Source organism: Leucoraja erinacea, chromosome 9, assembly GCF_028641065.1.
Source record: "Leucoraja erinacea ecotype New England chromosome 9, Leri_hhj_1, whole genome shotgun sequence".
NCBI classification, from domain to species: domain Eukaryota; kingdom Metazoa; phylum Chordata; class Chondrichthyes; order Rajiformes; family Rajidae; genus Leucoraja; species Leucoraja erinaceus.
In genome coordinates, this window is record NC_073385.1 from 17,520,926 (window position 1) to 17,546,668 (window position 25,743).

The 25,743-nt window shown below is 45.2% G+C and overlaps 2 protein-coding genes across 4 annotated transcripts in view; one reads left to right on the forward strand and one right to left on the reverse strand.

Moving 5' to 3' along the window:
- Nucleotides 1-13,325, reverse strand: part of rps6ka5 (ribosomal protein S6 kinase, polypeptide 5) — a 177,949-nt gene extending 164,624 nt beyond the window's left edge. The window contains exon 1 of the mRNA XM_055640220.1: nt 13,077-13,325. Within this exon, the coding sequence (XP_055496195.1) occupies nt 13,077-13,134 (58 nt within the window). The 5' untranslated portion in view covers nt 13,135-13,325. The remainder of the gene's footprint in view (nt 1-13,076) is intronic.
- Nucleotides 13,326-13,479: 154 nt separating this feature from the next.
- Nucleotides 13,480-25,743, forward strand: part of dglucy (D-glutamate cyclase) — a 62,012-nt gene continuing 49,748 nt past the window's right edge. For all 3 annotated transcript variants that reach the window (XM_055640224.1, XM_055640222.1, XM_055640225.1), the window contains exon 1: nt 13,480-13,794. The gene's annotated coding sequence lies outside the window, so the exon portion shown is untranslated. The remainder of the gene's footprint in view (nt 13,795-25,743) is intronic.

Genomic DNA, 25,743 nt, shown 5'->3' on the forward strand with positions numbered 1-25,743 from the left:
TCAGAAGCACACAGAAGCGCCATGCAAGATTTGAGGTCTTGATCTTCAAAACTCTTTTCCCCAGATGGCTAAATTGGTATTGGTTTATTTTGTAATTCCGCTCCCCATTCCCCCACTGACCTGCCCGTCACTGACCTCCTCCACTGTCAGTGTGAGGCCAAATACAAACTAGAGGAACAGCAACTCATTCTGCGTCGGGTTGAGGAATACTAACGGCAAGAACACTGAATTGTCGAATTTCAGGTAACCCGCTCCCACTATCCACACGGACCGTCCCATTTATATCCTTCTTTCCCCACACACCCTGTTCCCTCTCACCCAGCTTCTTCCCCACCCACTGTCTGCCCAGCACCAACACACTCTACCCGTCGGGTTCCTTTCCATCTGCCCACTGCATCTCCTTTCTTTGGTTCCATTCTCCACCAACCTTTCCCATCAGATTCCATCATACCGAGCCCGATTACTTCTACCAATCACGTCCCAACCTCTGTGGATATCTCCACTTCTCTCTCTCTCCCATCTGACTGCACCCCTCCATGCATAAATCCAGCAAACAAATGCAGCTCTTGCCACACTTCTTTACTGTGGCCATCTCTCCTCCTCTCATTCAGTCTAGAGGAAGGGTCTCAAACAGAAACATCGACTGTCCACTTCCCGCCACAGAGGTTAGTTGACCCGCTGAGTTCCACGAGCAGTTTGTTTTTTTGCTATAAATATATTGGTGACTAAGTCAGCATATAGGGATCCTATTTCAGTACGTCTAGCAAGGTATGCTCAGTTCATTCTTGCTTAAGTAATGTGACTGACTCCAAATCGTCTACAAGCAGCTTCCACTGACTGCAAATACATAAATCAAGAGGAATAGGGCAATTAGCCCCATGTAACATAACGCCATGTCATCTCCATATGCTTCAAGAAATGCGAGTTGAAAAGACAAATGTTATGTTTATTTACTTTCTTTCACACATTCTGTAAGTGTGAATTTTATTCTGTATCTTAACTATTTGGGTGATCATGCAAATACCGTAAGAGTCCATTTCTATCACTCGAACAACCGTATTACGGGGGGGGTGGGTTCATAGGTATTCACCAACCATGCTCCTTGGGCAGACAATTCCAAATATTACCTTCTGAGTGAAGAGGTTTTATCTCATCTGGATGAGATCTCGGTTGGATCAGGGTCCAGTTGTTGGAGCAGCCGACTCTCACCAGAGTGAGTTTCAGGCAATGGAAACAGCATCACTCCACAGCCTTATCAAATCGGTTGAGAAATAGTTATGTGGCTTGGAGATGTTGTGTGGCTCAGCTACCCAATCTCAAACCTCTGAACAGGGTACTTGGATAGGAAGTTTTAGAAGGATATGGGCCAAACTCCGGCAGGAGGGACTCGTCCAGATGGGGCGTCTTGGTCAGCATGGGGAAGTGGGCCAAAAGGCCTGTTTCCATGCTGTATGGCTGAATTTTTGCATGCAAAGTGATTAATCGCTTCTCAAAAGCATGTTTTCTCTCCATCCCAGGAATCACCCTAGCTAGTCGTTATTGCACCCATCCTGGCAATCACAAGTGTATCCTTCCTTCATAGGGAGATCAGACCTATGCAAAATATTTTAGGTAGATTCACTAGGGTCATACATAACTGCAGAAAGTGTGTAGAACAATAAAGCAGCAAATAACAAATAGAAAATCAGATATAAGAAAGTAAGTAGGTTTATTGGCCAAGTATTCACATACAACAAATTTGCCTTGGTGCTCCTCCCACAAGTAACAACATGACATAGTGACAGTTACGAATGACTCAGAAAACACTAAACATTAATAATAATAAGACATTAATGACAAAACGCCATTATTCAATATTGATCACCATATTTACTCATCAATAAAAGCCCTAATTTCTACTTTGAAATAAGTATCAGTCACCATGTAAGCACTTTGTAAAGCAGTAATGCCTATTACGGGGCATCACCACCAATGCGATCTATTTCAAGCTCATCTGCATACAATTTGAAAACAAAACGAGCAGGATGTTTATTTAAATGCTGTGTAAATGTCCTATTGTCACCCCAATTTTAAAAACTACTGTGTCAATTAATTAGTTGTTTATTCTGCAGTCATAACAGGATACAAATATCCAGAAAACAACACTATTAAAATGCAGTCAATGGATTGCAGCCATTGTCCACTTGAATTCATGGACACAAGCCTAGATTTTTCAATTGTCCTTGATAATGTAATCCAGACTATGATTCTTCAGGTCTCTAACAAATCCCACATTATTTAAGACACAAGGAACTGTAGATGCTGGAACACAGCAGGTCAGGCAGTATTTGTGGAGGGAATGGATAGGCAGCATTTTGATATCAAAATCCTTCTTCAGACTCCACAAGAAACTGCAGATGCTGGAATCCAGAGCAAAACAAAAAGTACTGGAATAACTCAGCACGTCAGGCATTACAATAGACAATAGGTGCAGGAGTAGGCCATTCGGCCATTTGTTACCTCAGTGTAACTTTCCACCATATCCCTTAATATCAAAAAATCTATGGATCACTTTATTGAATATACTCGGCTACCAAAAACCCTTAGACAGCACTTTCTAACCCACGACCTCTCTCAGTCAGAAGGGCAACTACAGCAAAAGTATAGGTACACTATCTCCTGAAAGTTGCCCTCCAAGCCACACAATATCTTGATGTGTATGAATGCTGGTTTAAATTGAAAATAGACACAAATAGCTGTAGTACCTCAGCAGGTTAGACAGCATCTCTGGAGAAAAGGAATAGGTGACATTTTGGGTTGAGACCCTTCTTCAGACTGAGAGTCAGGGGAAAGGTGTCACAATATCTTGACTTGGAAATATATCACTATTCATCCTGGCTCAAGATCCTGGAAGACCTGGAACTCCCTCCCTAATAACATTGTGAGAGTACCCAAACATCAAGGACAGCAGCTATTTAAGACGTTTGCACCACCACCTTCTCAAGAGTGATATGAATTTGGTGGGTTTTGAGGGCAGGGTGGCAGTTAGCGGTGAGGCTTTACACCTCTATTCCCCACCAGGAGGGTGTTTCTTTCTCAAACAAAGACCCAACCAATTTCCCTCTAATAACACTCTCCTCCACATTGCGGAACTTGTCCTCAACCTTAACAACTCGTTTTGACTCCTCCCACTTACTCCAAATCAAAGATGTAGCCATGAGCACTTGAATGGGACTCAGCTATTCCTGCCTTTTCATCGGTTATGTCGAACAATCCTTACTCCAGGCACACACCGCCCTATCCCCCAATTCTTTCTCCGCTACACCGACGACTGCATCAGAGCCACCTCCTGCACCTGTGCAGAACCCGTGGAATTTATTAACTTCACCACTAACTTCCACCCTGCCTTCAAATTCACCTGGGCTATCTCAGACACCTCTCTCCCCTTTCTCAATTTCTCTGAGAATGTACAAAGAACAGCACCCGTAGTCAGGATCAAACCTGGATCTCTGGCACTGCAAGATAGCATCTCTACTGCTTATCAACTCTTCTGAAAAGAGCAGTTTCCAACTTGAAAAGTTGACCCTTCTTCTCTTCCCCCAATTGCAACATAATCTGTCGAGCATTAAAATCATTTTCTGCTTTTGTTTTAGTATCCAGCATCTGCAGGATATCTTTATTTTCAGAGCATAGGTTCAGTCCACTTATTCCTTCCACATATCGCAACCTAGAAAACAATCTTCAATTTTATTCCTTCTACCTCCAATATTTCCTTCCTTTGTAGGAAAACTAAACCTATACAAGGTCCTTTATAATTTGTGCAAGGTATTTCTACTCTTGGACTCAAACCCTCTTGCAGTCAAGCCGACATAGCTTTTGCCTTCTTAACTGGTCATTGTGTCTGCAATTTAACTTTAATTGCTGTACAAGACATTCAGATCCCTCAGAACATTTTACCATTCAAAAACAGTCAGAGTCAGACAGCAGACTCTTTGGCCCAAATTGTCCATACTGATCAGAATGCGCATCCAAGCTAGTCCCATTTGATTTGATGCATATTCCTTTAAACCTTTCATATCCATACACAGATCCAAATTTTGTTTTAAATGTTGTCAGTTAAAGTCAAAGTTAAATTTATTCGTCACATGCACCCAAAGATGCAGTGAAATGAATTTGCCAGCAGCAATACACTTAACCTCAACCACTTCTTCTGGTAGCTCATTCCATATTATGCATTACCCTATGTGTGAAAATGTTGTCCCTCAGGTTCCTATTAAATCTTGGTACAAAGTGCTGATGTAACACAACGGATCAGGCAACATCTCCGGAGAACATGGGACCCTTCTTCAGACCCATGTTCGTCATAGATGCTACCCGACCCGCTGAATTATTCCAGCATTTCCTCTTTTTGTACACCAGCATCTGCAGTTCCTCGTTTCTCCCTATTAAGTCTTTTCATTCTCACCTTGAACCTATGTTCCTGGATCTGAAGAAGCTCATAGGTCTTGGTCGAGTTGAGCATGATCATCCCAGCACCACTCAACCAGATTATCAGTGAGTACTCTGACTCATCATTACCCGTGATTTATCCAATAATAGTGGCATTGTCAGTGAATTTAAAGATGGAGTTGGAGCAGTGTCTAGTTACAGTCGTGGGGGTTAAGAGAATAGAGCAGGGGACTGAACATGCCATCCTGAGGTGAATGATGATTTGTGAGGAGGCGTTGTCATCAATGTAACTGAGATCTGGCAATGAAGAAGTCGAGGATCCAGTTGTAAAGGGATGAAGCGAGACCCAGTTCTGAAATTGACAATGAATTTGGATGGGATGATGGTGTTAAATGCCGAGCTGTAGTTGATGAACAGCCTGACATACTATTCATATTGTCCAAAGAGTCCAGAGCAGAATGGCTAACCAGCGAGATCTGTTGAGTCAGTGGGCAAATTGAAGTGGACCCAGGTCATACTGAGGGAAGAGTAGATTAGCGTTGTAACTAACATCTTGAAGCGAACTTCATCACAATGAACAAAAGGTCGCCTTGCTCTAATATTATGGATGTCCTTTTTAAGGAGGTAAAGACCTCAGTCGGACTGGAGTAGCGAGGTTGGAGATGTCTGCAAAACCTCCAGCTTGTTGGTCTGGGCAGGTTTTGATAATGTGGCCAGTTACACCAACACTTTTTGATGGTTCACCGTCATGAAAGATCTTTTGATGTCGGGGCCTCAGAGGCTAAAATCAAAGGAACTTCAGAAGGATGCTGTGAATGTATCGTTGTTTTCCCGTCGAAATAGAGTATAGAAATCATTGAGCTCATCCAGGTGTAATGCATTGTTGTGTTTTAAGCTAATTAATTTCACCTTCCAGGAAGAGATGGCATGCAACCCATCCCACAATAGTTGAGCAGCTGTTCAACTCATCAGATTAGTTCGTAAATGTCTCTTTGCGATTACAATGGCCCTCTGGTTGGCTGGACTTCCTATAAGATTCTTGATTGCCTTACTCGAACAGATTTTACTTCGGAGTCACGTGAGTGATTCCGTGAAGACCCCAGCTCCAGTGCGCATGCGGCATTACGCACAGCGTGCAGAACGCGGCCAGCGGGAGTCGGGCTAGCTCCCGCATCCAGGGACGAGAGGTAAGTACTTACCTTAATCGGGCCTTGTGATTTTTGCTCCAGGGGGAGCAAAGTGAGGCATGGTGAGCGGCCCCGTTTCGACTCCAGCGTGGGGCCGACAGTGACGAGGAAAAGGTGCCACCCGGACCGCTAACGCTGCGGACCGCTGCTAGGAGCTGCGCTATACCGGTCCGCTGAACAGCTGTTCCGTACAGCCGCGGACCGGCGGGAAATTTTAAAAAACCCGACCGGCAGCCCTGCAGACTCCTGACCAGGAGAATCACCGCCCGGGAACCGCCACAACGCCGCCTGGAAAACGGCAGGCAGCCTCTACATGCAGGTAAGGGGAAATCTTACCAATTTACAGGTTCTACAGGAGCCATCTTCCTCCAAGCTGGAACAGGTTGGAGACAGCAAAAATGAGTATGTCTGTCTCCCCAAGCCAGAGGAGGTCATGAAGTTCACCTCCAGGAGAAGGACTGCCTGCCCAACTCCACACGAGGGTCCTTATCTGGGAGGCAGCCACCGGTAGCGGTGGAGCTATTTCAATGCTCCCGCTCACTCGACACCGAGCCGCTCCCTGTGCCGCCGGTGTAAAGGGGCACTGGCTGAATGCCAAGGGAGCTGACTCTTACCCCAGTGCTATTGCACTAGCCATCTCCCTTGTCGAGGGATTGATGCAACAGCGGAGTGGAGTGCTTTGCCTCCTCCCATTTAGCGCATCCTTTATGCTCCTTTTTTAAGGGCTAAGGAGGCCAGGGCTGGGCTGGCTTAAGTGCTGGGCAGGCGGACGAGAACAGCAGTATGCCAGGGGAGCAGGATCAGGAAGAGCCACTGGGTGTCGTGGGCCACTACATGGCTCCTCCACGCGACCATCTTCCCAACAAAAGCCCTGCAGGAACAGGCCTTTCCAGAGGCAAATCCGCAGGCAGCTGGGTCTCGTAGACTCACAGACAAGCAGCGAATTCTACAGAAGGTCAAGATGTTACCACCTTTGCTCGCCTTTGGTGCTGACGCCTAAGATGTTCCCATATTTGGGATACTCGACTGAACGATGGTGCATATAGACCTGCCCGCAACCCCGAATATATGGGGCTATGCAAACCGCTGCTGCGGGGAAGAGGGAGCAGGCTATGGGACGAGCAGGACATCACATCCAACACCCAGCTGGCAGCACCCCTCGGCATCCACCAGCAATATCAAACAAGGACTGGTGAAAGCCTGGTGACCGCTGCAGATCCCCATAGTTCTTTTTAGACGGGGCCCAGAGCGGAGCCGTGGGAAGATGCGCCGCCCCACCGACAGCACCAGCATACCAGCAAACTACGCCTTCATGAAAAACAACAAGCATGGAGGTAGGTAGTCTGGTTCCTCCCAGTTTACACTAAAACAAGGGTGTTCTACTAAACTGCATGGGGAGTGGGCTAAGCATGGGATGCTGTCACAAATAACCAAAATATACTCAACAGCATTAGAGGATAAAAACGAATTCAAATTGGGCATTTTACTGCCAGTTCAGCAATGCGCCCAAAGGGCTGTTTCTCCCTCTAAGAAAAGAGAAGTGAGAAGGCAAGCTGAACTAAACAGGCACATTACTAAACGGATTGGAATTTGTATCGAATATATTCACCAAAACTATAAAAGATGATGAATGTAGCATCATCATTGATCTAATATCACTAAATAAATCTGTTGAGTATATCCACTTTAAGATGGAGGTGGAGTTTTGTCACTGCCAGACATCTGATCTCCCTAGGATACCTATGGGGAGCATTGATATGGGAGATGCTAACTATCTTATACCATACACTAGGATCATTATAGATACCTAAATATATTTACCTGGATCATGGATATCCCGGTTAGGGCAACCATGGGAGCATATAGCATTTCATATGGTCTAAACCTCCGCCCTAAACTATTAAAAATGGCCATGAAAATATTAAGAAAACAAGCATAATCATGGCACACATTGGATGATATCCTCATATTAGGGGAAACAAAGGAATTAGCTGTGGAGCAGTTCTAGCTACGAAACAGCTCCCTAAAGCTGAGGTTCATCCCACGCCCAGATAAACCAGAATTGAAGCGTTACTACCAAGGATTATCTGGGCTTCAATAACAATTCCGTCCATATGACTGTTACTTTGCCAAGACACTTGGGTCACTATAATCAAATCATGAATGTACCCACTGAAGCTATATCACAATTAAGGTGGTGGGCAGACATATATTTGGCATAGTTTTCAGCCCTATTATCATCACCAATCCCAACTTGGTTATTTTAAAAACCAATGCCAGTACTTTAGGCTGGGGAGCAACTAAACTCCATATCCAGCACAGGTAACAGATGGACCAAGTCACAAACATCGTTACTACACATACCGGGCATCAACTTCTTGGGATTGGTGATCGCCTATTGGGCTAAAAAGCATATGCATTTCAAATGCAGCACGTACATATGTGGTTACGGATTGATAATACTATGGTGGTGGCTTATATCAACCATATGGGGAGCATAATAATCATTATTGTGCAACAAATTGGTCAAACAAATCTGTCAATGGTGTGTCAAAAGACATTTTAAATATCAGCTGCCTATGTCCTAGGAAGCTAGAACACAGTAGGAGACACCATGTCACGGGGTACAATTTATGATTACATTGAATAGATGTCATAACCCAAAATATCTGCTAAATTTATTAAGCAGTTTGAAAGCCAGATATCAATTTGGTTGCACAAGACGGAATCACCAGTAACCCATGTATGTGACTTAGGAACCAGATTAGAGGCAGCAGCGATAGATGCCTATACGCTGGAAGGGGGAATTTCTGCTTTGCCTTCCTCCCTTCTGCCTCATCCGTCGGGCACTTCGCAATACAGATGGGATCTGTCTCCGAGATATTGAACGTGCCCGACCGGCCTACAGCCATGGTTCCCAGTTCATCACGACACGGTGGGCGAGTCACCTATGGATTTCCCTAGTGGACCATGATTGCTGACTCAACCCAGTATCAGGCATAAGCCACCCATGCCAGGGAAACATCAAACTCCTGGGTGCAGGTTTTGAATAGACCTTACCAGGGACTGGGATTATCCAAAGGAACCATTACCACCATGTCGGCATCCCTGCGAACAGTCACTAAAAGCTAACATGGGTAAAATACTGCCACGACGCAGGGACAACGAACTATTCAACCACTGACGTATTGGAGTTCCTGGAACATCTACACCATGACTAAAAGGTGAGTTACAGTGCCGTACATACAGCATGGAGCGCCTTATCTGCTTATCTAAAACCGCATGTCAGCAGAGCATGGGATCCCATCCACTGAAGGTAAACTTATGAAGGGCAACTATAATATAAGCCCCAAACACCCAGGTATATACCCATGTATGGGATATTGGTGTGATATTGACATACCTCTGAGAATGGCACCAGCCAGATCCCTCAGCTTGCTTAATCTATGTTTTAAAAAAGGCTCATGCTTATGGCTCTCGTACACGCTCAAAGAGTCCGGTCACTCCATAAACTAGACTGGATACATGGTGATTACCCCAGACGCATCAAGTTCATATTTAGGTCTGGTAAAATCTAACTCGCAGGTATATGGATTCGGCACGAACTAGCAGGGTCGAGATCGCCTGTGTTTTCCGTGCTGTAGTCGTTATATGGCTATATGGACCAGGAACGCCCGATTCACTGGTGGGATTCCGGGCCTACCCACCAGAGTCCAGGTTGAGTGTGGTGACCCATCTACTACTATATATAGACACAACCCACTATCTTAGAGGGAGAGGAAAGCCTATGGGTCAACCACAGTAACCCAAAACGGGGTACGAGCCAAACCACTCCAAGGTGGCTCAAACAGGTACTGAAAGCTGCCGGAATAGATAATAATACATTTAATCCCATTCCACTAGGGCAGCATTGATATCAGCGGCTGAACGAATGGACATCCCGGTTGACCACATTTTCAATACAGCAGAATGGTCAAGGGAACCGCGTTCAGAACATTTTTTATTATAAACCGTTGATAAACCTGATTTAATTGCAGGAGAATATTACAAACTGCAATATTAATTTAAGCTCAGAGGAGCTCTGTTATGTTGTTATTGTTAACAAATACCTTTCTGTTTCTTTTGAAAGCAGATCCACTGGTTGATTACGATAACACTTCCTCCCTCATAAACTTCGGCAGTGAGTGAAATAAAAACTGTTACACGGTTTGAAATCACAGACCTTTGAAGTCTTCACGGAATCACTCACGTGACTCCGAAGTAAAATAGTAAGATTAAACGAGTACTTACCAGTACGAAGTTTGATCTGTATTTTATGAGGAGTTACGGTGAGGGATTAAGTGCCCGCCGCTCCCACCCTCATTATACAGATCAAGCTAATAAACTGATGTCTCGTGATCTTTACTATCTTACTTCAAATATTGTGTCTATTCTGTGATTTCACACCGCTGCTTCGAAGTATGCCGCATGCGCACTGGAGCTGGGGTCTTCACTTAATCCCTCACCGTAACTCCTCATAAAATACAGATCAAACTTCGTACTGGTAAGTACTCGTTTAATCTTACTATTAAATTCCATCCGTCAGTTCTCCGCCCATTTCGGAAGCCGATCTATATCCCGCTGTACACTTTGAGAGCCTTCCTCACAGTTCCTGACTCTAGCAATCTTGGTTTCATCTGAAAACTTATTATATTGAATGGTGGGGCAGACTGGAGATGCCTGATCTACTGCTGCCATTTTTCTATGTCCTGTGTTTTTTCACAATAAGCGCATTTACCACTCTTCAACAGCTCTCAATGCTCTGAAAGCCCACGGTCATATTGCTTCAATATTACTCCATGTCTGATCAGAATCTTCTTCTCAAAGTGGATGCATAAAACTTCTGACACTTGACAACACGTCAATCTCTTTCCTCACTAACACCTTTTCTTGATGTTCTCAGAATTTAAACTCATTTGAATTCAATTGCAAAACTGGAAATATTCTACCCCTTATAATTGTTTTGAAATTAACACTCATTGCAAATACTCTCTTCATCATCTCTTCTCGCTCCACATGACGCCAAACCATTAAACCTTTCAACTCTTTTACATCTATGAAAGCTATGCAAATACCTAGAGAAAAAATGTACAATATCCAAGGAGCTGAGCAAGTGGCCATGTGCCTCCACTAACCCAATTGTGAAGCAGGAGATTGCCAAAGCACAAGGCAACAGTAAAATTCCTTCTGATAACCAATGAGAATATTTCAAATTTAATTCAAAATAAAGGCTTCCATTTCTGTACAACTTGGACAGGAATATATATAGGAACATTATTGACTCTTGAGAGTCATCAACATGGATTAATGTATTTGCTCTGAAATTCAGAAAAAAACACTTACTTACAAGGATGATATATCCTTTTCATTCAATAACCATGCTCGCAGTCTTTGAGTACTAGTACGACTGTGTACTTAGAGATAAAATGCACATCTCCAAGTTAAATGACTCGGGCACACATGCAAAATCTGCACCAACACTGTTAGATTGAGGAAGAGTCTCGACCCGAAACATCACCCATTCCTTCTCTCCAGAGATGCTGCCTGTCCTGCTGAGTTACTCCAGCACTTTGTGTCTATTTTTGACAATAAAACACGTTTGACAATGATGATTACACACCAACAGCATACACATTGGCTCTAAAGCACTTTGGGAAACCCCGAGGTCTTGAAAATCTTTATCTCTCAACATGCGTTGAGGCACAGTCTCAAAGAACATTACATCTGCGGATCTCAAGACAGCTCATGAGATCTGACCAGGTGTGGCTGGTTTTATTGCAACAGAGACTCGCAACATTTCCAAGTGGGACGGCTGTTCCTTTGGTCCACAACACCCTGTTGCTGCAAGGCTCTGACATATTCGACACCGACAGAAAAAGGAGATGCTTGTTCAAACTATATTCCCCTTGCTGCTTCTCATTAAATACAGCATACACTGCAGATAAATATTTTATATCTAAATAAATTTTGCCTTCTGCAGAATGTTTGTTTCGATTCCGATGCGTATGGCAATCAAACACTCTCGACTTAAATCGTGTATCGTATTAGGATAATTGTGTCCGCATCTTTTCGACAGCACTGCATCTCTAGGAGGTGCTAACTGCTCCCACTACTGTACATTAATGCATGCTCATTTTAACTTTCGTTTCCTCCCACTGATTTCATATCTTTGCACAGGTTAAGATTTCTTGTATTAAAACGAGCATCAAATGCGGTAAAAAATGAAAAATGTACAAGGACTTTTGAGTGACAGATAAAAAGGTTCCCAATCGAGGTCTTGAATAATGAAGCCAAATATTAGACTCTACTTCTACCAAAAAAGAACTCGCTATAATGTTGCTCAGATAACACAGGTTCCAGCCTCGTTCTATCGCATTTTGACATGCAATGAATACAAATCTGTCTGGATACAGCTCTGAAATCTACAGCCCGCGATTAACACGTAGATGACCAATGTCAGAAATAATGCGTTTGCAGACAGAAAATTTTCCAACTGGAGTTAGGAACTGTTAAACAATCTGCAAATACCTTTGAAGTCCATCACTGTTAATCCCAGCAGCAGGTACTATTGTGGTTTTACATCCATTCTCCACCCCCGGAAAGATTGTAACAGACAGAGAGAAAAAAATACGCGCAGAGTAGTTCCTACGAGATTTATTGCAAACTGAACATCAAGCGTGCTACGGACCACCGATAGAGATACAACAAGCGTAAGATCGTGTTATTTGCAAGGACACCATGCTAAGCAAGTGTGGACGCATAAACATCCCACTGCAAGCTCATTAAAATGACCAAAAAATGCAGGCTCATCAAGTACAGTAATTTGCACGCTCACGATCACTTGCCCCAAAGCAACGAACAAACGTATTTGTGTGTGTATATATAGGGAACATAAATCACCAGCAACAACAAATGCAACATGCATGACTATGAATTGCTGCAAATGTCCAGCTGTCATGTTAGACACAAAATGCTGGAGTAACTCAGCGGGACGGGCAGCATCTCTGGAGAAAAGATATGGGTAACGTTTCGGGGGTGATCGAGACCCTTCTTCAGACCGATTCAGATTTCTCGACCCGAAACGCTACCCATTCCTTCTCTCCAGAGATGCTGCCTGTCCCGCTGTGTCCACCTTCGATTTAAACCCGCATCTGCAGTTCTTTCCTACACACAGCTGTCATGTTATTTAATCGCCTGCAATCTCTGCCCTGTGGCTGCAAAGTTTCCACACAAGCATTGGCGGGAGGGAATGCAAATGTAAATGCATTAGCCCCGCAAGGTTGCATTTGTGCCCGTGCATGGTGTCTCGCCGGCTGAAAGGTTTTTTTTTAAAAAGATTGCATATTTAGGAAGGCCGGGAGATGTTGGGTTGAAATCCCCGTGAAACGCCGATCCAGGCCGGGGCCGGACTCGCGCCCTTACCGTTCTTCAGCTCGTGCTCAACTGTAAACATGTCACCTTCGCCGGACCCTTCCTCCATGCTCCACAACTCCAAAGCTTTCTTGCTACGCGATTATTATAAACGAACACGTTTGTATCCAGAAGGGAGCGGAGATAAATTTATCACGGGTTGGGGAAGGAAACAAAAAAAATCAAAATAAAGCCGCCTCACGGCGAAGAAACGTCCCCTCCCATTCACGGCTGCCGCGAGTACTACGCTCCACGACAACCTAACTTGGTGGATGGGGGGGTGGTTGAGGCGGATCGTCCCGCCCACTTCCTCCTGCGATTGGACGGGCCTGCCGGCGTCCCCGCGATACTCGGCGGTCAATGGTTAGCAGAGCTATCAATCAAGGGCAAGGGCAAGGGCTGGGCGGGAACGGGAGCCACTTCCGGTCATCAGGTTCGGTTGAAGACAGGCACCAAGCGCTGGGGAGACGGGCAGCATCACTGGAGACAAGGAATAGGTGACGTTTCGGATCGAGACCCTGCTTCAGGCAGATTAAGCTGACCGGCTGCTACAGCGCACTCTTTCGGCCGCTGGTTTCAGCTCAGTTTATTCAATCAATTATTATTGTCACGTGTACTGAGGTACAGTGAAAAGCTTTCTTATAGGGAGGTTTCACGGCAGTCGGGTCACGACCCATGACCCGCGCTGTTGCTACGCTACTCCAAATGGATTACACGCGATGAACTGCAGGTAGGCACTTACCGTTGTTTCCAGCGTAACGGGCCCGTTAAAACCCGCCGAAATTTTCAATTTTTGTGCTGTAAATAATTATGGAAATCGGGATAAGCGTGAGAGACATTTAGCCTACTTCAGAATTCCAAACGTGAGGAGAAATGAGGAGAAATGACGGTAGATAGAAGCGAGAGCTGGAGGGACAACAACAGCCAGAGGACATGACTTCAGAATTAAGGGACAGAGGTTTAGGGGTAATATGAGGGGGAACTTCTTTACGCAGTGAGTGGTGGCGGTGTGGAATGAGCTCCCAGTGGAAGTGGTGGAGGCAGGTTCATTGGTATCATTTAAAAATAAATTGGATAGGCATATGGATGAGAAGGGAATGGAGGGTTATGGTACGAGTGCAGGCAGGTGGGACTAAGGGGAAAAAAATTTGTTCGGCATGGACTTGTAGGGCAGAGATGGCCTGTTTCCGTGCTGTAATTGTTATATGTTATATGGTTACTTAACGAACATTGGCCGTTTGCACACTGCATTTCATCAACTAAGGCATTATTTGTGTTTATTCTCGATTCCTTTGGCATCTAAAAAGTTTCAGAAGTGATAAAATCTGGCTGTAAATTTTTTTAATTACCCATAGTTCTCAAGTGGGTTTTTTACATACAAAATGAAAACGCATCTGAAGAAAAATTTACAGCCAGATTTATCAATTTTGAGACTTTTTAGATACCAAAGGAACCAAAGAAAACACAAACAATGCCTTACTGTTGATGAAATGCAGTGAGCAAACGTGATAATTCCCAATATTTTCAATTCCTATATCTACACAGCCAATGTTTACCAATGCTGCTGTTGTCCCTTCAGCTCTCGCTTCTATTTACCTACATTTCGCTTCACTTTTGGAATTCTAAAGTTGGGGACATGTCTCTCTCACTTACCCCGACTTCCACAATTTTTTTCAGGGCATAAATTCTACATTTTGGCGTTTTTTAATAGGTAGGAAAGTACGTGTTTCTTGTATTAATAACATATACCGGAAGTCCTCCAGATGAATTGAGCGGCTCCGTGCGTCAAGCCCTATGACCCAGTGACTTTACGTGCAACCCCCCTATTGCGTGCTATCCAGTCAGCGGAAAGGCTATACATGATTACAATCGAGCCGTCCGCAGTGTACAGATGCAGGATAACGGAATAACGCTTAGTTTTAGTTTTTCATTTTAGAGATACAGTGCGGAAACAGGCCCTTTGCAATCCTCCAACATTTTTCCCTCCTCCAACGGGATCCCACTACTGGCCACATCTTCCAATCCCCGACCCTTTCTGCTTTCCACAGAGTCCATTCCCTTCGAAACTCCCTGGTCAAATCGTCCCTTCCCACCCAAGCCACCCCCTCCCCGGGTACTTTCCCTTGCAACCGCAGGAGATGCAACACCTGTCCCTTTACCTCCCCCCTCGACTCCATCCAAGGACCCCGACAGTCTTTCCAGGTGAAGCAGAGGTTCACTTGCACCTCCTCCAACCTCATCTCGATCCTGACTATGGGTGCTGTCCGTATGGAGTTTGTACCTTCTCCCTGTGACCTACGTTGCTTTTAGACAATAGACACAGGAGTTGGCCCTTCAAGCCAGCACCGCCATTCAATGTGATGGCGATATTCTCCGAGATCTTTGGTTTCCTCCCGTACTTCAAAGACGTATGGGTTTGTAGGTTCATTGGTTTCGGTAAAATTGTAAATTGTCTCTAATGTGTAGGTTTCTGCTATTTGTACTTTATCAGTTTATTTATTCATGTGTGTATATATTTTTTATCATGGTATATGGACACATTTATCTGTTTTGTAGTAAATGCCTAATATTTTCTGTGTGCTTAAGCAAAGCAAGAATTTCATTGTCCTATACAGGGACACATGACAATAAACTCACTTGAACTTGAACTTGCTTCCCACATAATTTATCCACAACAAAATATACAGGTTGCAAGGAATTTACTAAAGGCATTTTATGATAATAGCTGTTAAAAACTGACTATACCCATCTGACAGGTTAAACATTACACTAACTAACAAGAGATGGCCAAAGGACATAAATGCAGCAAATGTTCTTTTGGTAATATATTTAAAGGTGCCAAGACGACACATTACCGGACATTCAGATTAGATATGTGTTGTGAACAGCAATGAAGATACCCAGTTTGTAAGCAACAAATTTTTTTAAAAATTGTTGATAAATGCTTTTTCCATCATTCCCACTTCAGAATTAACGTTAAAATTTCAACTGAAATATCTCCTGACCAAATTTGTGATGTATATGACTGACTGTAGAAGTAAAACCTAGATAAATCCAACGTATAGTTGTGAATGTTGCTCATCATGATCAAGATGGCGGCACTGCCTTGGCAGCTGCGGCTTGCCTGCAGTCCGTCTTTTTTTTCTTTTTTTTTTGTTGCTCTTTTGTCCTGTTTTAGTTAATTTTTGGTTTATTAGGTTATGAATGTGTGTGGGTGGGGGGGAGAAACATGTTTTTGGTCCCTTCCTTTGGGGGGGGGGATGCGTATCCTCCGCCTGCGCCGAGGCCTAATAGGGGAGCTGGCGGCCTTGGAGCTGGGGCAGAGGCGACACGGCCTTGGAGCTGGGACAGTGGCAGCAGCGACACGGCCTCGGAGCTGGGGCAGTGTTCCGGCAGGAGCGGCCACCCGATCCGACCGCGGACCCAGTGGACGACATCGTCGGGAGCTCGCAGGTCACAGGTTGGACAATAGCTGTGTCTGCTCGACTGGAGGGCCGCAGCTTCGGCAGCTTCGACCACCCCGGGCTGCGGAGTTGAACCGGCCCGTTCGCGGAGCTCGGATTCAGCCGCGGGACTGACATTACTTACCCATCACAGTGAGGAGGTACCTGGTGAACTCACTGTGGTGAATGTTAATTTGTGTTTATTGTGTGTTTTTGTCATTTTTACTATATGTAGGACTGCAAGGCAACAAAATTTCGTTCAGACCGCAAGGTCTGAATGACAATAAAGGCTACTTTGACTTGACTGACTTTAAATAACTACAGTACTGATGCTCCATATTAAGAGCATTGATTTGCGGTTAAAATGAATTCTGTAATAACGTGTCAACGGTAGCAGTGACAATCGAACACTGCGGTTTTAATGTTTCACGTGTTCACAATTTAATTAATCCATCTTTATGGATTAAAGCAAATAATAACAATGAGAATTAAAAAATATTTGATTGCATTCCGTTATCAAATATAGTCAATGTTCGCTCTGATGACATTTCCAGCACAATAGGGTCGAGGGGGGGTGAATCAGTGCAGGATGGATAGATGGCGGTGGGGGGGGTGGGGTTAGGAAGGCAATCGATACGGAATGGATAGATTGAGGCAGGGGAATTAGTGTGTGTTGGTTGGAGTAGGGAGAGCGCGGGGGGATGACAGTGGGGCTGAATGGGGGATCTGTGAAGGATGGATGGGGGTGCAGTGCAGGATGAAGGGGTGCAGCAGTGCAGGATGGATGGGACGAGGGGTCAGTACAGGATGAATTGGGGTACCAGTGTAGGATTGATGGGGAGTGGCAGGAGAATCAATGCAAGGTGGATAGGGAGATCAGTGCAGGATGAATAGATGGGGAGGGAGTAGATGAGGAAGGGAGCACATGGGATATCAATGAGGACTGAATAGAGGCAGGAATGGGGATCAGTGCAGGATGGAGAGGAGGGGTCTCGGGATAAGGCGGGTGGAAGGGGGCGTGAGAGAGAGAGAGGGGAAGGGGCAGAGGAGGTGGGAAGGAAGGTCAGCGCTACTCGGACAACACCGGCATCATCGCTGCCTTGGCCGTCTCAGGCACGGAAATCGCTATCAAAATATGGAGGGGACAGGGGGGGACACAATATCTTGGCGGCCGCGTGCGCATGCGCACACTCACACACACGCACGAGGCTTCGGAGGCCCTGTGAACGGTAATTTCGGCTCCATCCAGCGCTAAATGCAGCTCAACTCTGCCTGTCTCGCCCTGTGATGCCTGGACTGATGACATATTTCCCGTAAATCCAGGCAGGGATATCCCGGTGGGACAGGCAGAGTTGAGCTGGGTTTAGCGTTGCTTCTCTGCGCTGGCTGTGGGCCTGGGGGCACCGCGCCCGTCTGACTCCTGACGTCTCTGGCCACCCCCGGGGGTGGGGGGGGGGCTCTCGGATGGGGATGGCCCAGTGGCGGTTCGGCAACGATTGCGACGCCGGAGAGCCGGGATCGATCCTGGCTGCGGTGCAGGCCTGCCGAGAGTGTTTTGGCACGTCTCCCTCCTTCAATCACCGCGCCCTATCCTTTACCCTGGAGCCTTCCATCACAGTGAGGAAGTCAAGTGGCAATGCCTGCGGATTGTGCAAAAACTATGGAACAGAACCAGTATTTACATGTTAGAATTTTTTTTTTTTTAAAGACACAACACAACAATAAATTAGTCCCTGGTGAGATAAGAGTTTACAGTTCGATGGCCTGTGGAAGGAAACTCCGTCTCATCCTCTCTGGTTTCACAGCATGACAGCGGAGGCGTTTGCCTGACCATAACAGCTGCAACAGTCCGTTGCTGGGGTGGTAAGGGTCCCCCATAATGTTGCTGGCTCTGGATCTGCACATCCTGGTGAATAGGTCCTGCAGGGGGCAAGTGTAGTTCCCATAGTGCGTTCGGCCAAATGCACTACTCTCTGCAGAGCCTTCCTGTCCTTGGCAGAATTGTTCCCAAACCAGATTGTGATGTTGTCGGACAAGATGCTTTCTACATGCACTGATGGATCGTCAGAGAGACTCTGAATTTCCTCAGCTACCTGAGGAGGTAAAGGCGCTGTCTTGCCTTAATCACCAGTGTGGCAGTGTGTGTTGTCCATGTCAGATCCTCTGTGAGTGGATTCCCAGGTATTTAAAGCAGCTCACAGTAGGGTAATTTATCTCCAGTGGCGTGCACGTCCTCGGATGTTGTACCCTTCTAAAGACCACAATCAGCTCCTTAGTTTTTTTGGCATTCAAGCGGAGGCTGTTGTCCTGACACCAGAGTGCCAGATCAGCCACCTCCTCCAGGTAGGCCTTCTCATCGTTATCGGAGATGAGGCCCACCACCACAGTGTCATCAGCAAACTTGGTGATGGAGTTGGAGCTGAACCTAGCCATACAGTCATCTGTGTACACTGAGTACAGTGGGGGAGTAAGGACGCAACCCTGGGGATATCCTGTGGTCAGGGTGAGGGGGTTGGATGTATGTCTCCCCATCTTGACTACCTGGGGCCTGACCGTGAGAAAGTCCAGGACCCAGGCACACAGGGGAGTGTTAAGCCCCCGTTTCAGCAGCTTCATATTGAAAGCTGAACTGAAGTCAATGAACAGCATCCTCACATAGCCCCCCTTCTGGCTGTCAAGGTGAGTGAGAGCGGTGTGCAGAACCTGGGAGACCGCATCTTCCGTGGATCTGTTCGGACGGTATGCGAACTGCTGCGGGTCCATGTTGCGAGGGAGGAAGGCGCAGATGTAGTACTTGATCAGCCTCTCTAAGCATTTTATGACCACCGAGGTGAGGGCCACCGGTTGGTAGTCATTCAAGCAAGCTGGAGAGTCATTCTTTGGCACTGGTACAATGATGGATCTTTTGAAACAGGCAGGGACCACGGACTTGGCCAGGGAGAGGTTGAATATTGTGGTGAGCACTGGAGCAAGCTGAGTAGCACAAGAATTTAGTGCTGGCCCAGATATATCATCTGGGCCTACAGCTTTCCTCGTGTTCACATATGTCAGAGCTCTCCTCATGTTGTGCTCGGACACCGAGAATGAGTGCACATCTAGGGGTGATGTTGCCCGTCTCGAATCGTGCGTAGAAGGCGTTCAGGTCATCAGCTAGGGAGGTGCCGGCACTTCCGGTTGAGGGGGGGCTGCTCCGGTAGTTAGTTATAGTCCGTAGTCCCTGCCAAAGGCGTCTGGTGTCCTGCTGCTCCATCTGCGACTCCATCCTGTCCCTGTACCTCCTTTTTGCGCCCTTCACAGTCGGGAGGACTCTGCCTTGTAGTCGTCCATATTGCCGGATGTTAGGCCCGAGTTGTAGGCAGCGGTGCGAGCATCCAAGGCAATGCGAATGGACCTGTCCACCCAGGGTTTTTGATTAGGAAAGATGCTAACCCTTACCGTGGGGACGATGTTATCGGCTATTGTTGCAATGCAGTCCGTGGCCGCTTCCGCGAACTCACTGACGTCACTGGAACGTGCTTTCAGGCAGGCCAAACAACTAATTTAATTTCATTTCCATTTCAATTTCAAGCACAGGGCAGGCCAAACAACAAATTTCATTTTCATTTCATTTCATTTCCATTGCCATTGCCATTTCAGTTTCAAGCACAGGGCAGGCCAAACATGTTCTTATGAATGACCAAACTAGTTTTCCCCCATCTCTCTGTCACTATACATATAAATTGTTTTTCTGATCAATCTAATGCGCTTGTAATACTGTTCATTACAATACTGTGGTGATATGGTTACCGTATTGAATGATTTTTGTGCATTTTCTGACTAATGGACAAATCGACACATAGCTATCTGTGAAGACAGAACCTGTTCATAACATTGGAACAGCCAGTATCTGTGTCACTACTGTGGTAGAATATGGATGCAATGGTGCCATATAATTTAAACATTTGCATCTCTGTTTTTGCATATTTACAGAGCTCCTTTTTGTTATTCAAACTCCTTAGGAACTGGCTTTTCCAGAGTTTAGAAACAAAGAACAGGTTTATACCAGAGTTTTTCCCTGTTTATCACGCAATGGTCACTCTTAATCAACAAACAGTCCAATCTTCCCCCAGATTTTCAGTTAAAATGATGGTGCAGAAGGTGCCTCTTTAAAATGATTAACAGATGTGAACCTCAGCCAACGAGGATCGACTGATTGTGAGATGGAGTCATTCAACGATAACCAGGAACCCTGTGGGAGTGGTCACAATGGCTGCCTGCCTCTCTTCCGCAACAGTCTTTGGTGGTCCTGTCCGAGGAGTGGGAAGAGTTCCTGTTTGTATGTGGCCTCCTTTCACCAGCTGTCCTTGCCAAGTGCGGTGCTTTCTCATCAGTTATTTACAATGGCCACTTGCCATCAATGGCTAGCTGCCACCCAGCTTGCAATATCCAGAATACAACACAGAAGAAGGCCATTTGGACCAACATGCCACTGTCATCTCTTTTGATGGAGATTTTCCTTTGGTTTAGGTTTAGGTTTATTATTGTCATGCGCACTGAAGTACAGTGCAAAGCCTTTGCTTGTGTGCTATCCAATCAAATCATATAAGGGCGACATGATGGTACAGTGGTAGAGTTGCTGCCTTACAGCGCCAGAAACTTGGGTTCAATCCTGACCATGGGTTCTGTCCATATGGAGTTTGTACGTTCTCCCAGTGACAACGTGGGTTTTTCACGGGTGCTCTGGTTTCCTCCCACACTCCAAAGACGTACAGGTTTGTAGGTTAATTGGCTTTGATAAAAATTATAAATTGTCTCTAGTGTGCAGTGTATGCTAGTGTAACAGAGATCGCAGGTAGGCACGGACTCGGTGGGCTGTAGGGCCTGTTTCCACACTTTATCTCTAAACTAAACTAAATATATACTAATACTGCACATGAAGATAATCAAGCCAAACTCAAGTACAAAAGGTAGAGCAAAGAGAGAAATACCAGAGTGCAGAATTTACGTTCCTCACTGAACCTCGGGTTCTGAGAAAATGGCAGTTAACAAATCTGGTTTCCTCCCACATTCCAAAGACGTACAGGTTTGTAGGTGAATTGGCTTGGTAAAATTGTAAATTGTTCCTAGTTTGTGTAGAACAGTGTTGATGTGCGGGGATCGCTGGTCGGCGCGGACTCGATGGGCTGAGGGGCCTGTATCCGTGCTGCATATCTAAACTAAACTAAAAGAGAATACACACACATCAAGTCGAGTCTAGCTTCTTGTCAAATACACAAGAACAGTAAGGCATAGGTATAATGAAAATCTTGCTCGCTTGCAACATGACAGGCACATACAACCAACAATTAAAAAAAACGAATTATACTTAAATTACACAATATTTATAAAAGAAAGAAGACTAGACATTTGGGCAAAATGTATTGCAAGAACACAATTGGGCAAAAAACATGTGTCGGAAAGAACTGCAGATGCTGGTTTAAAACAAAGATAAGACACAAAATGCTGGAGTAACTCAGCGGGACAGGCATCATCTTTGGAGAGAAAGAATGGGTGAAGTTTTGGGTCGAGACCCTTCTTCAGACTGGGGGGGGAAAAAACAAATAGGTCCATGGTAGTGCAAGAGGTGGACTACAGTTCTGTTGCTGAGGTAGGATTATGGTTGTGCAGGTTTAGTCCAGAACCTGATGGTTAGAGGATAGTAGATGTTCCTAAACCTGGTGGTGTGAGACTTCAGGCTCTTGCTGCTGCCGTGGGGCAGGAGGTACATGAAGAGGGCACATGGTAGGGATCCTGGATGACAGATGCCACTTTCATTGAGACAGCACCTCGTTTAGATGATTTCACATAGAAACATAGAAAATAGGTGCAGGAGTAGGCCATTCGGCCCTTCGAGCCTGCACCGCCATTCAAAATGATCATGGCTGATCATCCAACTCGGTATCCTCTACCTGCCTTCTCTCCAACCCCCTGATCCCTTTAGTCACAAGGGCCACATCTAACTCCCTCTTAAATATAGCCAATTAACTGGCCTCAACTACCTTCTGTGGCAGAGAATTCCACAGATTCACCACTCTCTGTGTGAAAAATGTTTTTTCTCATCTCGGTCCTAAAAGACTTCCCCGTTATCCTTAAACTGTGACCCCGTGTTCTGGACTTCCCCAACATCGGGAACAATCTTCCTGCATCTAGCCTGTCCAACCCCTTAAGAATGTTGTAAGTTTCTATAAGATCCCCCCTCAATCTTCTATATTCTAGTGAGTACAAGCCGAGTCTATCCAGTCTTTCTTCATATGAAAGTCCTGTCATCCCAGGAATCAGTCTGGTGAACCTTCTCTGTACTCCCTCTATGGCAATAATGTCTTTCCTCAGATTAGGAGACCAAAACTGTACACAATACTCCAGATGTGGTATCACCAAGGCCCTGTACAACTACAGTAGAACCTCCCTGCTCCTATACTCAAATCCTTTTGCTATGAAAGTGGAGGGAAGAGCTGTGCCAAGGTTAATGGGGGACTTGATAGAGGTCTTTAAAATGATGAGAGAGATAGACAGAGTTGATGTGGATAAGCTTTTCCCACTGAGAGTAGGGAAGATTTAAACAAGGGGACATGACTTGAGTATTAAGGGACTGAAGTTTAGGGGTAACATGAGGGGGAACTTCTTTACTCAGAGAGTGGTGGCTGTGTGGAATGGGCTTCCAGTGAAGGTGGTGGAGGCAGGTTCGTTTTTATCATTTAAAAATAAATTGGATAGTTATATGGACGGGAAAGGAATGGAGGGTTATGGTCTGAGCGCTGGTATATGGGACTAGGGGAGAATACGTGTTCGGCACGGACTAGAAGGGTCAAGATGGCCTGTTTCCGTGCTGTGATGGTTATATGGTTATATAAGATGGACCAGGCTGTATCCACCACTCTCTGCAGCCTCTTGCATGTCTGTTTTAACAAAGGAACATTAAAGTTGTGAAATGCAGGGATGTAGGACATGTCCAGCAGGTCAGGCCATACTAGTGGAGAGAGAAAAAAACAGCTACTATCAGTTATGGGTGACTTGCAGCTGAAATGGCCACTTCTGGTATAGACTGCAACTTAAAATTAACTTGTTTCATCCGTTTCCCAGTTCTGACGGTGGGTTTTTCATTTTGAAGAGATAGCTACATTTCTCTCTCCTTAGATGCTGCAAATCATATCTTACATGAACCTCATGTTTTGTATTCTCCTCACATTCTCTTCAGCTCTCTCCAGAGTTTACCTTTCACCTACGAATTAGACTCAAATCACAGTTGCTAATTAAACCAACCTGCATGTGTTAACCAGAGGAAACCTACATGGTTACAGAGATCACATTCAAACTCCATATGGATAGCACACAAGGTCATACGTGATAGGAGGAGAATTGGGCCATTCGGCCCATCAAGTCTACAGCCATTCAATCGTGGCTGATCTATCTCTCCCTCTTAACCCCATTCTCCTGCCTTCTCCCCATAATCCTTGACACCCGTACTAATCGAGAATCTATCTATAGCTCTGCCTTAAATCTACCTAATAGTTCCAGCATTTTCAACTTTCATATCTCATAGGAGCAGAATTAGGCCATTCAGCCCATGCAGCCTACTCCACCATTCCTATATGGTGATCTACTTATTTCCTCTCATCCCCATTCTCCTGTGTTCTTCCCATAACTATTGATGCTCCAAATATTTCTAGCAACTCTGGAGCTTTTATTTTGATTTGCAGCTTCTAATACATCTCAGCCACACTGTAACGTTAAATAAAGATAAATGGTTCTCAACAACTTTCTCAGGGGGTGCATACCCAAGTCCAGCAACCTTTGCCTAAGTTCTTAATTGCCATTAAACTGAGTGACTTGCTCTGCCATATTAAAGGCCAATTAAGAGTCAATCACGCTGATGTGAGCCTGAAGTTTTGCCAACAGTCACATTGCATCCGGTAACTGAAAGTGAACTTGTTTGACCCTTATGACATGGATCTGGGTCAGAAATGTTGCCATAATATCAATAAAGACTGTTGCGATGAGCCATGAATCCCCAGAGTAATCACATCGGGTTTTTTTCTTGGAACACAAAGTGCAGGAGTAACTCACCGGGCCAGGCCACACGACTTCCACAAATGAGTTGCTCCAGCACTTTGTATTCTAGACAAGATTCCAGCACCTGCAGTTCCTTGTGTCTCCACAGCTTTAGGCGTGGAGAGATGCATGCAGCATTGCCTTCATAAAATCCTACAGCAAACCAATGTTGGTGTCCTATCCTAGGCCAACTTTCCCAGCATCCAGTACCTAATTACGGTCTATTCTCTCTATTGTGTAGGGAACACATGCAGGGCAGATAGATAGATAGATAGATCCCCTTCCACTTTATCTCACCAGGGACTAACTGTACAGAACGTTTTTCCTTCCACTATTTATTATGTAAAAGAATATGTGTGGTATGATTGTGTTTATAATTTGTTTTTGTTTTGTTGTTTGTCTTTTGCACAAAAGTCCGCGAGCATTGCCGCTTTCATTTCACTGCACATCTCGTATGTGTATGTGACAAATAAACTTGACTTGACTTGACATGGAAATTCAGATGTCCTTGCAGCACACTAATAAAAATAAAACATAACATTAAAGAAGAAATTTAACAGTAAAACATAAAGACATCCCCCCACAATGGTTCCCACTGTGGGGGAAGACACAAAGTCCAGTCCTCTTCCACTTGTCCACCCATGGTCGGGCCTATTGAGGCCTCTGCAGCCCCACCCCCCTCCGCAAATAAAAAGACTAGACCCGCAACAACACACTTTTTACGTAATAAAAAGTGAAAAGACGGACAGCTGCAGGACAGGCAGCCATACAGGACGGCGCCCCCTAGGATATTGTATACTCTGGAATTTAAAAGGATGAGAGAGGATTTTATTGAAACATATAAGATTATTAATGGGATTGGATACGCTTGAGGCAGGAAACGTGTTCCTGATGTTGGGAGAGTCCAGAACCAGGGGCCACAGTTTAAGAATAAGGGGAAGGCCCTTTAGAACAGAGATGAGGAAAAACTTTTCACCCAGAGAGTTGTGAATCTGTGGAATTCTCTGCTTCAGAAGGCAGTGGAGGCCAATTCTTTGGATGCTTTCAAGAGAGAGTTAGATAGAGCACTTAAATATAGCGGAGTCAGGAGATATGGGAAGAAGGCAGGAGCGGGTACTGAATGTAGATGATCACAGTGAATAGCGGTGCTGGCTCAAAGGGCCGAATGG